General features: G+C 39.9%; 3 protein-coding genes across 3 annotated transcripts; 1 reads left to right on the forward strand and 2 right to left on the reverse strand.

Moving 5' to 3' along the window:
- Positions 1-1,301: 1,301 nt before the first annotated feature.
- On the forward strand, positions 1,302-4,184 carry LOC307261639 (adhesion G-protein coupled receptor F3-like; the record flags this gene model as incomplete). Its single annotated transcript, XM_080042222.1, has 3 exons — positions 1,302-2,219; positions 2,303-2,344; positions 4,125-4,184. 3 exons carry the CDS (start codon positions 1,302-1,304, stop codon positions 4,182-4,184), a joined length of 1,020 nt encoding a protein of 339 aa, XP_079898348.1.
- A 390-nt stretch (positions 4,185-4,574) lies between these two features.
- On the reverse strand, positions 4,575-5,883 carry LOC307261933 (ankyrin repeat domain-containing protein 66-like; the record flags this gene model as incomplete). The annotated part of the gene is made up of 3 exons (XM_080042622.1): positions 4,575-4,647; positions 4,852-5,080; positions 5,745-5,883. The coding sequence occupies 3 exons, from the start codon at positions 5,881-5,883 to the stop codon at positions 4,575-4,577; spliced, it is 441 nt and encodes a 146-aa protein (XP_079898748.1).
- Positions 5,884-8,716: 2,833 nt separating this feature from the next.
- On the reverse strand, positions 8,717-14,515 carry LOC307261640 (tudor domain-containing 6-like; the record flags this gene model as incomplete). The annotated part of the gene is made up of 1 exon (XM_080042223.1): positions 8,717-14,515. One exon carries the CDS (start codon positions 14,513-14,515, stop codon positions 8,717-8,719), a length of 5,799 nt encoding a protein of 1,932 aa, XP_079898349.1.
- Positions 14,516-15,135: the final 620 nt, after the last annotated feature.

Consider the following 15,135-nt stretch of genomic DNA (forward strand, 5'->3'; position numbering starts at 1 on the left):
TTATCATATCTGTTGACGATTCATTTTCTGTTGATCAGAAAATTGATTGATCGAAAAATTGTTTTTCAGCTCGACAGAGGCAACTTGGGGAAAGGAGTATTCAGGGTGTGTGAACAATAAAGTGAACGACGTGCTGCAGAAATCAAATGTAAGCCTACCTTTCATGAGGCTATGATCGCCATATATGCATATAAAACTAAGCCGAATATAATATAAAGCAAGGAAATTAAAGAAGTTGACTGTTAGGATGATCTAGTCTATGTATTCAATATTTGAGATTAAATCCTTAGTGATCGCTGACGATTTACATTTTGACACAAATTATTTAAATAATCTCTATTGTTGTTACAGATTGTGGGCACTGGATTAGGCAATCTCAATGAAAACGCTGCATCTGTATTTTCCCTACTAAGGAATGTCACCATTAAGACAGATAATATCGACTCCGGCGCCAATATAAATGCATCTGTTTATGTACTCTACAATTTGAGTCAACAGCGAAAGCTAAAGCCAAAAAGTACAGCAACAGATGTAAGTGTTACAGAATGTCCATTAATTTCTTTTTGCATATGAAATATCTGTACTTCAACAAAAACATGACACATTTTTCGATTTGTCTCTTTAACCTTCTTGTAAAATATTTTTGATTGGTCATCTGGAATTCAGGGGTTGGTTGGTTGGTTGGTTGGTTGGTGGGTTAAATATAAACATGTATCCAATCACATGTGATTTTGGGTAACAAGCTAACAATAGCAATTTCATAGTAAAGATGTGGATTTCAGCATGCAAAAGAAGGAGAAAGGTATTTTTATAACTTTGAGTTGACATGTTGTACTTAAATCAACTGTAATTAAAACAAGCATCTTTCTTTACAGGACTTTTTGGATTCATCCAGCAACATGCTTGATAAGTCTCTTAATAACTCATGGAAGGCAGATAACGACCATGGAAATTTGTCAATGGCTGAGAGATATTTGAGTTCTGTTGAGGAAATAATTCAGCTGGCAAACTTGACAGATGTCAATACTAAAAAGAAAAATAATATAGAGGTAGACATTTGCTCGCAGAAATCAGAATGTAAAAACACAGTGTTCAATGTCACCATCATACTAAACAGTCCAGACCCTGGCAGTGTAAAATCAGCTGGGTTCAGAGAACTGCAGGAGTATTTGCCCAACAATGATTCTAAGCAAGAACCGAACAGCATTGTTGTTTCAACAACTACTGAGAGAAGTCAATCAGGTAATGTTGAGGTTAGAATTGCGTTCCCATTGATCAAACCGAGGCCTCGCAACGTTCAGATGGAGTGTGTCGCATGGGACAACGACGCCAGAAAGTGGTCAAAAGAAGGCTGTGAATGGCAGTCGCATATTGGTGGTCCTAGTGAGGGACACTGCTTTTGCACACATTTGTCCTCATTTGCCATTCTAATGTCAAAGGAGCCCTTGGAACTCCATGGAATGAATCAATTAACCTACGTCGGACTGTCTGTATCAATCATGTCACTCACCATCAGCCTTGTGATAGAAGCGATTGTCTGGAGTGCTGTAGTTAAGACAAACACTTTATTTTTACGCCACGTTGCCCACGTAAACATTAGTCTCTGTTTGCTAGTTGCAGATTGCAGTTTTCTAGCATCTTCCGAGCCAAAGGATACCCCAGAAATCTGGTGCTTGACCTCTGTGGTGTTGAAGCATTTCTGCTACCTGTCCATGTTCTTCTGGATGATGTGTCTTAGCATCATGCTTCTTCATCAAACAGTTTTCCTGTTCCATAATATGAGCAAGAAAAACTACCTGAGGTTCTCCCTAGTCTTGGGCTATGTGTGTCCTTTGCTAATTGTCGCTATCACCATACTGGCCAATGGCCGCGGCGCTGAAGGCTCGTACTACTCCAAGGACACATGTTGGCTGGTTTATATTGCACCTCTGAAAGGGTCCATCCATACATTTATTTTACCAGTCGGTATCATTGTTATTGTCAACATTTTCTCCATGGTGGTGGTAATCCTTAAGCTCTTGGATCACCCAAAGAATATGGACAAATATCATGAGACAGACAAAAAGGCTGCCATGACTGTCTTGAGGACAGTTATTCTTCTGACTCCAATCTTCGGCGTCACCTGGATTTTTGGGTTTGCTGTGATGCTTCTTGACCTCACATATGGAGACATAGCCTACATAGTCAATTATGCATTTACTGCGCTGAACGCATTCCAGGTATGGATAACACAATCTTCCCATACACATTTGGACCAGTAAAAGTATTACTTGCTCAGTAACTGTTGTCATTTCATTTGCAGGGTTTGTTCATCTTGTTAACCACTTGCTTAGGGGACAGACTGGTAAGTTGGTTTTACTTCTTAAGAGAAAATGCCAACTTGAATCATAATCTATCTTGCTTTTCTGGATCAATTTAGTTGTTTGGTATTTTTTAAAGATTTTTTTGGGGCATTTTTCATGCTTTATTGACAGTTTGGAGAGACAGAAATGAAACGGGGTAGAGATGAGGACAAAGCCTCAAACCACTACACAACAGAGAGTGCCCCACATTTGAACTATTTATTTCAAAGAACTGTACACTCCATGACTTTGGTGTGCAAAAAATCTAAATGTTCCTTGCATTTTTCAGCAAGGGCTCTTTTTGGGGAATTGTGATACCTTTTCAAAAATTAACAAATATCTTAGAATTAGAGGTGGGCATAGATAATTTTTTTTAATCTAGATTAATCTAGATTAATTTGGGAATTAATCTAGATTAATCTAGATTAAAATGGCTCATTTGAATTCATTCATAATATGTGTGCTCCCTAAATAATGACTCAAAGTAAGTCTTTGAGAACGTGTTTCTCAAGCCAGGTGGCGCATCAGACCAGGGGCTCATCTCCTGTTTCCAACATGCATCACAAACTGCTTGAGGAAGCTGTTCTACTATGATAATTGGTGATGAAAATAAATAATGTTCAACAAGATGTTACATAGTAACGCGTTACCGGCATCGGACCTCTTTTTTCAGTAACGAGTAATCTAACGCGTTACTATCTCCAAACCAGTAATCAGATTAAAGTTACTCATCAAAGTCACTGTGCGTTACTTTTTCTGTCATTTTCCTTAGTGAAACATTTTACATAACTGCACAAGTGACTGCGATTGCGATTTTATGTAAATAAATGTGCGCGCATGTGTCTCTAGACTCTCCAACTGCTCCAACCGCTCCTCTCGTCTTTTTGGTAGCGCCCCTCGTCTCTGCCATGCAGCGTGTGTGTGTGCCTGTGTCTGTGTCTGTGTGTGTGTGTGCAGCAGCATTACGGCCGAGTCGAACTGTGGCGCAAAACAAAGTTTTCCCCCCGATGAAATATAGCGTCTGCTATGGGGATATTTAGGATTCGGGTACGGTGACGTTGAAGAGATAGAAGTGTTTAAAACTTGGAAACTTATAGTCACGTGGCGACCGGTGGCCACACACACCCACCCTGCGTTCCAATACCCGATTGTGTCGTGGGCAAGTGATGGAGAGAGAGAGAGCGGCGGGTGTGTGAGAGAAGCTTCGCCCCTCGTCTCTGACATGCAGCGTGTGTGTGTGTGTGTGTGTGTGTGTGTACGTGTGTGTGTGTGTGTGTGTGTGTGTGTGTGTGTGCAGCAGCATTACGGCCGAGTCTAAGCTGAACTGTACAAATGACTGGCTCCCTGAGCCGAACAGGAGGTGGAATAAGAGATTAACGGCGATATTTTTTTTTATCGCCGATAAGAGTCTGGCGTTAACGCAGCACGTTAACGCCGATAACGGCCCACCACTACTTAGAATACATTTTTGGATTTAAGGTCACCATTGGGCCTCTACACCAAAATCAGGAGTGTGTCCGAGTTACACTAACAATTTTTTTAATTTTTAGACCTCAGTGAGAAGTTAACAATAGTGCAATTAGACATTTTATGTAAACCAGAAGGAGGGAATAAACCATGATTAAAACATTTCTAATCCAATTTTGACAGACACGTGAAGCACTGATTAATCGTCTTCAAAAGGTGGTAAGTTCGCTAAACTGGCTTTACTTTTACTTGCTTTTACAAAAGAGATTTATGATTAATGATTCATTGTATGCATCCATCTCCTATGATCTCCAGGCTCCATCTAATTCAGCAACTGCCAGCACCACAAAGACAGACTCAACATTGAAGAAGTGAAAACGGCCTCAGATATAAACTTAACATGATACATTTATTCTTCTTTTTGTTGTGGTTGCTGTGTTGGTTTATTACCTGTGATATTAGTTCACTGTACAATTTTTATAGTTTGTTTAGGAGATACAGTGTATGTTTCTGACAGGAAGCATTTCCTAGGTGTATTCTTTGTTTTTTCAAATTAAACTACATATTTAAAGTCAAATGTGGTTTAAGTATATTATACGATTTTCATTAGTACTACAGAGCTGAAATGCCACAGAAACTCTGTCAACTTAAAACGCTACAAGGTTGTCTCACATTTTGTTGTGTAAAAGGGAAGTAGGCCTACATTTGAATGTTGCTCTTACAGATGCGGTCTTCTTCATTTTCTTTGCTCTGTTCTGCCCACTCCTAATCCGTGTCATCCATTGAAATCCCTTTTTGGTCTGCCATCTTGCGGTAGGCCTGGCACTCACATTCTGCTCTGCAACACACACAAAACATTTGCTGATTAAACTGATATATGAAATCATTGTATAAGATTCGGATTGTATATTTGAAAAAAATAAATAAGAGATTTGTTTTTAAAAGGAAATGTTTGATTAAAGTTTGACAAGTATGTTTGATTTATAGAAATAAAAAAAAACAGTGGTTGAAAGAATTGGAAGACTGGGTTTCATTGAATTACTTTTTGAGGAATCGAACGCATTCCCGGTGTCCATATATTTCGGCTATGCGTACTGGTTTATCCCCACAGCAGTCGTCCTTGTCTATAGGTGCATGGAGGGAGTGCAGCAGCCGCAGCACGGACAGCCGGCCAGACTCCGCAGCGAAGTGTGCGGGGGTCCATCCATGCTCCGTCCTCAGACAGGGCCTTGCTCCATGCTCAATGAGGATCCTGACTGTTTCAGCATGTCCTGTGGGAATCATGGCATCACAGTATGATCACTGATACGACACAGACATTTAAGAACTGTTAACCATTGGCCACACAACTCTCCTGACCTGAACTCCATAGAGAATATATAGAGTATTGTCAAGAGGAAGATGACACACCAGCCCCAACAATTCAGACAAGCTGAAGGCCACTATCAAAGCAACCTGGGCTTCATAAAACCTCAGCAGTGTCACATGCTGATAGCATTGAGGCAGGAATTCATGCAAAAGGGGCCCAAGCAAGTAGCCTACTGAGTACGCATGATAATACTTTCTGGAGGGCCGACATTTCTGTATTGAAAATCCCTTATTTATTGATTTCACGTAATATTCTAATTTTCTGATATTTTGAATTTGGGGTTTTCAGAAGCTGTAAACCATATCATCAACATTATTACAAATAAAGGCTTGAAATATCTCACTGTGCATGTAGCCTAATGAATTCGATTAACCTTTTAATTTAATTTGAATTATTGAAATAAATTTACTTTTGCAAGATATTCAAATTTTTCGAGTTTCACTTGTAGGCTACTTGGACTCTATTGCCTATTTGGTCATGTGCCATTTACGGCCAGTAGGTGTATCGAGGTAAAAGGATAGCCGTAAATGTCAGTAAATGTCCACAAATCCACTCACTAGGCTTACCTTTGGCTGCTGCCCAGTGAAGAGGTGTCTTGTAGCTCCAGTCGACGTCTGTCTGGTTGGGATTGCATTTATTTTGCTTCAGAAGCTCCTCAACTTGGTCAAAATCCCCCGCCGCTGCTGCCTGGTGCAACTCTGTCATTTCGTTACACAGGTTGCCTAGCAACTGTTGACTAACACAAGATGGAGCCAAAGAGCTGAAACCTGGGGGAACCTTTCTTTAGGGAACGGTGATGCTGCTGCCACCTGCTGCTGTTAAAGGGGGTGAAACTAGGGTTGTGTATCTTTTTTAGTAGGCTACATGAGGTTGAAATTAATCAGCATATTGTGCTCATAAAAGATTTAATATCACGTTAAACTATCATCTTATAATAGAATAGCTCCACGCCATACACTGAATATGGTTAAGAAAAAAAAAAATCGGATAACATGTTAGCCTAATTAGTGATGACCCTCTTTGATCCTTCTGTAACCACAGCTTTATCTCAAATTTGATTGTAGGCTATTGGGTAGCTATTTGATCATGAAATTCAAGACTAAATTCTATGTTATTAGCCTTGTTATCAGCAGAATTAAAGAGGCCTACAAAAAACAGAATCCCATCTTTATGGTCTTCTAAAATTATTAGGCCTACCTGTACCCACTTAAATAGTGTTCAAACTCTAAAATTGTGAAAACTAGAGTATAAAGAATTTGGATTGAAATGTATCTAATTAGCCTATTTAATTTATGTTCTCTCTGCCATATTACAATTACATTGCCTTGTAACTAGGTAAAACTTTTATTAAGTTTCTTTCTTTGTGAAAATAAAGTTTAATAAAATGAAACAACTCGTCTCTCAGCTTAGCTGTGTTTCAGCTAATGCTTGGGACCCAGCCTATTCCTTTTATTGAGAATATAACCCAGTCTTAAGAGTTTGTTATAATTAAATTAAATATTATAAAATTTGGCACCCTCCATCAATGGTGAAAATGTTATACAAATGTAATTATTGTCTAACTTTAAGATTTATTGATGAAAACACCAGGGGCCTCATTTATAAAGCTTGCTGCGCACAAAAACTTTGCGTATACAGGCAGAAATGGCGGTAAAATATCCGGTCGCAAAACGTTGGTATTTATAAAGAAATTCTTTGCGGAGAAGTGTGCGTATTCCCACGCCAACTTTCGACCATGCGTAGAGCTCACGCAAGGTTTTCCTGACTCGGGGAATCGGCAACCCTTAATGGCAACAACATGAAATGAAGCTAAGTCATCAGAAAAACACACATTACTGTGAAATGCTTGACACCCAATATATTTAATCAATTATATGTATGAGCCTACCTATAGTTGCGAATATAGACCACTGTAGTATATTGCATGCAGTTATGATGTTGGTTGATTTACCTATCAAGTAGGTCTTTACATGTTTTGGTTATATCTTTTAATTGAATCTTATAGCGCTATTCTATAATAATATACGTCGGGAGGTGTGTCCATGAGCGGCCAGCGGGAGAGCAAGTCTATATTTTAGGCGGTGTGTCAAATAAGTTTTTTACAAAGTTAAAGCCAACAAATGTATTTAAAACTGTATATTTCGTTAGATAAAATCATGTTATGAAATAAGCAAATAATTACATGCATCTCTTTCCTATAGCAATTCACCCTGGAAGTTTTAATTAAAAGATTACGTTGTTGGAAATGTGAGGGTCTCACATGAGGGAAACAATGCTCTGGAATAAACTACAATGCATTATTTCACTTCTCACAACACATTTTATATAGGCCTACATACAGTAGGCTACTAGGTATGCTAATACGTGATACGTGATATTTCATACAGTACAAAGTTGGGCGAAACTGCTTTACAAAGATTACTGACTGGGCCAATCCTGATACGTGATAAATGTGCGCGCGTGTGTTTGTGTGCCAGAAACTGCAGCACATGCACATCACAGGCTTTCTTCCTTCCCAGTCGCTTTCTTTGCGGCCGGTTGCCTCACTTTTCTCCTTGTGTCAGTCAAAATGCCGTGCTTATTAAGAGCGTCACCATATTCAGGAGCTGTCAAGCATTGACCAAGTATGGTAAATTGTGGGATGAAACTGGGAGGTGAAGTGGGAGGACACGGGGAGGAGATCGTCCGCGCACAATTCAGCGCAGGTGGGTATTTATAAAGGGAAGATTGCGTGAAACTGTGCGCCTCACAGTTTTATAAATCTGAATAATTTTTTGCGCAGCACATTTTTGGCTTTGTGCGGACGCAATGTTTTAGGATGGTTTCTACGCACACTGTTATAAATGAGGCCCCAGAAGTGCAACTCAGATTTAAGCAGAACAAGAGATCTGTTATTCCATGGTCTTTTGAAAAGATTAGCAACCGACAGAGCCGGCAAAAACAATCTTAAATTAAAATACACAAACTGAAAAAAATCACCTCCTTATTCATCAAGCAATATTTATTAACACAAATTAAACACATTGAATTAGTTTATTTTACTTTGTTAAGAGTTTAACTAGAGAAACATGCATTGTCAGTTCACAGAAGTCAAGAATGCACAACTGAGTTTCCCCCAATGAGCATTTATCTGGGTCCAGAACTGTAACAAACAAACGCATAAATTAAATTACATTTAGAAAACATAACATTTTAAAGTGCCTGAATTTAATATCCATTTGTTGCATTCAACTATGTCTTAATATCAGTAATTCACCGATCAGTTGTTAGCCATGAATGAAAATGTGTTACTGCTTTAGCTTTTTAAATCACGGACACCCCTGTATTACATGCATTGCACCATTGACCTTACATAGCGCATTAGGTGAGAAAAAAAGATAAGTCCTACCATTAATTCGACAGCTTTGATGACTTTAAACTTCAGCACTCTTCACGATCCCGTTGCACTAAAGATCAGAGATCAATGGTATGAAATAAACAAGTGTTTTTTTATATTAAAAATCTAATAAATATCTTTAAGCTAAAAAGAAAGTGAAGTCTATTTATCTGATTCCTTACCTTCTTCCAAGGCATGGTCTTTGTCCAGCCCTTTCCAGTATTTCTCCATCAGAGTATTCACCACAACTCCACCGCATTCAATTTCCACTGCATACTGAGGAACTGCAATCTCTGCATGGTCTTCCATGTCGAAAACTGTCAGTTTGAGTGGTTTATCAACCAGAAGACTATTAAAGTCATCGTAGACCTCATCCTTCCAGGAGCCCTTGGACTTATCAAATCCTTTCAAAGAGCACAAAAGGGCCTGAGGCGCCTTCTTCAGCAGACTCTGAGGCAGTCGTCTCACATTCTTGATGTTAACATCTGACTCATTTCCGTAGTCAATAAAGATAACATTGAAATCATCATCAGCTCTGTGAGTTACTTGAGCTCGATACCACTGATTATCACTGGAAAACAGAGCGAGGCATGGACTGCCAGGGCCAAGAGTCTGTGGGAACATCGTGTCCTGTTGGGCCTGTCCTGCTTCCTGAGCAAGCATTGAGACTTGGTTGAGATCCCAGGTGTTGGCGTACTGGCACCAGAAGTAATGGGGTTCTACGATACATGAGGCGTAAACCATCTCTGTCTTGTTTTTGGATATCCCAGGCTCTTTAAACACGCAAGTATTCACATTTCCTTTGGAAACAAAGATATTGATCATGTTGGACACAGTTTGAAGATCTTGGACGGAAACTTCTGTTTGAGGGTTTTCTTTTGTTACACATTCTTTGGCAACTGGTTCCCAGTATTTCTGCATTGCTGAATTCACATCAACTCCATCACACTTAATTTCCACTGCATATTGAGGAACCGCAATCTCTGAATGGTCTTCCATGTTGAACACTGTCAGTTTGAGTGGTTTATCAACCAGAAGACTATAAAAGTCATCATAAACCTCATCCTTCCAGGAGCCCTTGGACTTATCAAATCCTTTCAAAGAGCACAAGAAGGCCTGAGGCGCCTTCTCCAGCAGACTCTGAGGCAGTCGTCTCACATTCATGACGTTAACGTCAGACTCATTTCCATAGTCAATAAAGATAACATGAAATTCATCATCAGCTCTCTGAGTTACTTTAGCTCGATACCACTGATTATCACTGGAAAACAGAGCAAGGCATGGACTGCCAGGACCAAGAGTTTTTGGGAACATTGTGTCCTGTTGGGCCTGTCCTGCTTCCTGAGCAAGCTTTGATACTTGGTTGAGCATCTCAGTGTTGACATACTGACACCAAAAATAATGGGGTTCCACAATACTTGAGGCATATACCATCTCTGTCTTGTTTTTGGAAATATCAGGCTCCTTAAACAAGCAAGTATTCACATTTCCTTTGGAAACACTGATATGCATCATGTTGGATTCAGTTTGACAATCTTGGGCGGAAGCTGTTTGAGGGTTTTCTTTTCCAACACATTCTTTGGCAACTGGTTCCCAGTATTTCTGCATTTCTGAACTAACATCAACTCCATCACACTTAATTTGCACTGCATATTGAGGAACTGCGATCTCCGAATGGTTTTCCATGTTGAACACTGTCAGTTTGAGTGGTTTATCAACCAGAAGACTATAAAAGTCATCATAAACCTCATCCTTCCAGGACCCCTTGGACTTATCAAATCCTTTCAAAGAGCACAAAAAGGCCTGAGGCGCCTTCTCCAGCAGACTCTGAGGCAGTTGTCTCACATTCTTGATGTCAACATCAGTCTCATTTCCGTAGTCAATAAAGATAACATGGAATTCATCATCAGCTCTGTGAGTAACTTGAGCTCGATACCACTGATTATCACTGGAAAACAGAGCGAGGCATGGACTGCCAGGACCAAGAGTCTGTGGGAATTGTGTGTCCTGTTGGGCCTGTCCTGCTTCCTGAGCAAGACTTGATACGTGGTTAAGCTCCTGGGCGTTGGCATACTGACACCACAAGTAATGGGGTTCCACAATACATGAGGCATATACCATCTCCGTCTTGTTTTTGGAAATGTCAGGCTCTTTGTATTTGCAAGTATTCACATTTCCTTTGGAAACACTAATATGCATCAAGTTGGATTCAGTTTGACAATCTTGGAGGGAAGTTTCTGTTTGAGGGCTTTCTTTTGTGACACATTCTTTGGAAACTGGCTTCCAGTATTTCTGCATTGATGAATTTACATTTACTCCATCACACCAAATTTCTACTGCATATTGAGGAACTGCACAATCTGCATGGTCTTCCACATTGAACACTGTCAGTTTGAGTGGTTTGTCAAGCAGAAGACTATCAAAGTCATCGTAAACCTCATCCTTCCAGGAGCCTTTGGACTTATCAAATCCTTTCAAAGAGCACAAGAAGGCCTGAGGCGCCTTCTCCAGCAGACTTTGAGGCAGTGGTCTCACATTCTTGATGTCAACATCAGTCTCATTTCCATAGTCAATAAACAGAACATGGAGTGTATTTTCAGTTTTCTGAATTACCTGAGCTCGATACCACTGGTTGTCACTGGAAAACAGAGCAAAACATGGACTGCCAGGAACAAGAGTCTGTGGGAATATCAAGTCCTGTTGTTCCTGTTCTACCTCCTGAGCAAGCTTTGACACCATATTCAGGTCTTCAGTGTTGGTGTACTGACACCAGAAGTGATGTGGTTCAACAATGCAGGATGCGTATACCTCCTCTGTCTTGTTTAGAGAAATGTTTGGCCTCTTGTACATTAAGATGTTCAAATTTTCCTCAGGGGAAGAAACAAGGGAATGTGTCATTTCTGGGTCGCTTTTGTCATCTTGTATAAAAGTCTCTGCCAAAGAAGTTTCCTTGTCCTCAAGAATCGCATCTAAAGTTGGTTCATTCAAAGTTATTCTATGTTCAACCTCTGGTACAGAGACATTAGTTATGGACTGTAAATGTATCCTTAGCTCATCTTTAGCACACATTCCATTGGTGCTGTGGACTTTTTCTTCTGTCCTCTTTGTTACTTTTGATCCCTTCCTGAGCTCTTGCATTAAAAAGTCCTCATTTGGCACACCAATACAGACCTGCTGGTCTGTCTGCTGAATGAGACCAGTCTTCTTTTGTTGTGTCAGTTTTGATATCCTCTCTCTGACTTCCACATTTACGTTCAGAGATCCATTAAGCAGTTCAACAATAAGCTTCCCCTTTGGCCCTTTAGCCACCACTGAAATGGTCACACTATGGCCAATAACATGATCTACAAACCACTGGTTGACTTCCTGTGGCACTTCTGCAGGGACATCGAACAGCCCAAGTGGAACAGCCTGTACAGGAACAGACCTGCCGATACTTGCTTCAGTTGGAAAGGGGCAAATATCAGATTCATTCACTGCAAGGGTTTGGCCATTGTCAACAAAGTGCACTTTAAGTTTTGGAGACATTTCTACTATTTGACCTCTGTACCACTGATTATCAATGTATTTAGCAAAGCAAATGCCATTTAGTCCAGGTGGGTGATCTGTGATTTGTCGCTGGTCCATTAGTTGTTTAACTTGTTCCATCACTGTGTCAAACAAATGAGAATTCCTTTCCAGTTGACAGTAGAAGTGATTGACATTTTCTAAAGACTTTACCCACACTATTTCTTTTCCACCAACCTCAATATCGTGTGTGCAGTAATTGTATGCATCTAATGGGACATGTGGTGGAATTTGCTTGTAAGCTTCAGCCAGTTCACATTCCTGAGCCAGAATCGTGCATACACTGTCAGATGGTGTTTCAATATCTACCACATTAAGAGGCATACCTTCATCATCAGATGATACAGATTTTATAATGCATTTCAACCCAATGTTTGGTGAAGCACTCAAATCTACAATCTTCCGAAACTTTGCTAATGCAGAATCAGTCCAAGCGACAGCTGTTGGATTAGTGGGATTCTTCAGATTGAATAAACAACACTGAAAAGCCTGTGCATTCAGTCGTAAGAAATCTGGATCAATGGGGCGCACATCTCGTAGAGGGACCTTTAGAGTTTGACCATAGTCTATAAAGCTTACATCTACCAGAGGGGAGTTGTGAGTTGCCATGATCCTTGCTCTGTACCATATGCCATCGTCTGGATTACGTGCGACACAGATGGACTCAACAAGTGGCTGAGGGTGGCCGGATGCATAATGGTTTTGCATGTCTTGCATTAGGAGTCGAAGAGAGTCACCATTTTCTGTTGTTTGACACCAGAACTTATGTAGACTTTCAACGTAAGATACTTTTACATTGACACCATTTCCTACTGTAAACAAATCATCATCATTTTGCACTTTTGAGTGAAAATCTGAAAGATGCCCATTGCTCTGTATTATGAGGTCTAGATTTCCTGAGTTCTTTTTTATTTGAATATCATCCGTGCCAGAAGTGGGTAAGTCACTCATCCTGCCATTGCCTGCTAGCTTATTTGTGCTTGTCGAAGATTCCTCTTGTAAACCATGACCATTTGTGTCGACTTTGTTCTGTACATCCACGCATTGTTCGTCTCCAGGTGAACTGGGAAATGATGAGGGAATTGCTTCATTCTGGACATTCGAATCAATTTCAGTCTTAGAGGGCGGAAAAAGTCCAGGCTTCTCTCTAAAGCAATCATTTATGCATGCACCATGAGCTGTGCAGAGAGTGACATAATAGATATCTTGAGATATATTGTGATAGTCAAACTTTGCGACCGTCCCACTCAGGATCAGTGATTTCAAGCAATCAGTCTGGTTTGTAGTCCATCCTGTGCCATCATCTTTTACACCCTCGAGAGAACAGGGATAAGTGACAACTGGCATTCTCATGAATTTTCCATGAAGTGGTTTGATGTCTCCTGCTGGGACGAATTCAGTTTTTCCTTCGTCCACATGCAAGATTTCTACAGTACCATCACTACTCATGTTTTGCTTCAGTAACGAGCGATGCCACCTGCCATCTATACCTCTAGCGGCACATGGATCGCCGCTGGTCTGAGGTTGTGCCTCTCCTAAAGCTGACACTTTTGAGCTCTCTTCATAGTGCTGGTGGATCTGTTCTGATAATATCTTCACTGCTTTGGAAAAAATTTGGAGTTTGCAAAAAAAATTCTGTGGATTAGTCACCTCTGTCACGTAAACTTTTTCGAAAGTGTCAGTCAACAGTTCTGGGTAAAGGTATTGGTCATGCTTCTCCAGTTGGCAACTAACCTTCAGATTCTGTTTCACTGTTGTGAGAATTGCCTCAGAACGCTCCCCTTTGGGTAACTGAAGACATTCAAGGGCATGGCATTTAAACTCATCTACTAGCATCTTCTTTGCAACACCAAACTTACACATATGCTTGACAACAATTGGTATGTCAAGGATAATTATCCTGTCTGGCATTAGCACATGTTGAACCAGTCCTTTGATTTTCTTTCCAGGCAGGGATTTCAAAAACTTTGTGGCTTTTTCAGGCCAGTGATTCTCAAGGGAGACGACATTTGCAAGTATGCACGATTCAATTTCAGGAGGAAGGAGAAAAATGTCACTCGGGCCCCATGCTAAAGTTTCACTTGTGGTGATATGGTGCTGTCCTTGGTCAATAAGAAAAACATTATATGTTTCAATTTGAATCAATACAATCCGAGCTCTGTGCCAGGTGCCACTGATGCAAACCAGACAGAGGTCCCCTGGTTTTCCTTCTGATTCTTTAAACTTCCGGTTAGGAATCTGAATTTCCTCACTCATCTGCTCGTAAATATGCTTCCTTCCATCATCCATGTTAACCCATAATTCCACAAGACCACAATTGGGGTTTTGGTTTACCCTTATGATGCGAACAGGCACTTCTGATCCTGATATGGGAAGCCCAGGAATTGAACACATTTTGAAGCTTGTGGTCAACTTTACCTGCAAAATAAAGAATAGATGTATTAATATTTAAAAAATTACCTTCTGTAAATAAGGAAACATGTTAAAAGTACTACTACATGGTTTAAGATTAACAAGCAGCTTTTGCAAGACCAGGCTCAAAATACTTTAGAAAAAATGAGTTGTAATAATATATTTATTAGGGCTGGGCGATATGGACCAAATCTTATATCACGATATAGGTAATTTTATATCACGATATGGATATATATCACGGTATAGTATTTTTCCTTTAAATTCAATGGATTACAATAACCGTACTGAACTTTAATCACATAAGATTATTTTCATCTTTTGCTTGGAATTTAAATTTCCATACTAAAGAAAAAATGGTGCAAAATACCACACCAGTCTGGCTTTAGTCAGTCAGTGCAAAATAAAAATGACAGCATCAACCAAATAGCCTACATTTTCCAATTGATAGTAGCCTATATCAAAATAATGAAAGACTTGAATTTTCCTGCAGTATTTGCTCATCTTCATTTAAAAAAGCTGTCAAAATTAACTAATGAGCAAATGTCTGGTAACACTTTAACTCCAGCTTCAACACAAATAATATTTTCAAGTTTGACATG

The sequence above is a fragment of the Ammodytes marinus genome (genome assembly GCF_949987685.1).
Source record: "Ammodytes marinus genome assembly, chromosome: 15".
Classification (NCBI taxonomy): domain Eukaryota; kingdom Metazoa; phylum Chordata; class Actinopteri; order Uranoscopiformes; family Ammodytidae; genus Ammodytes; species Ammodytes marinus.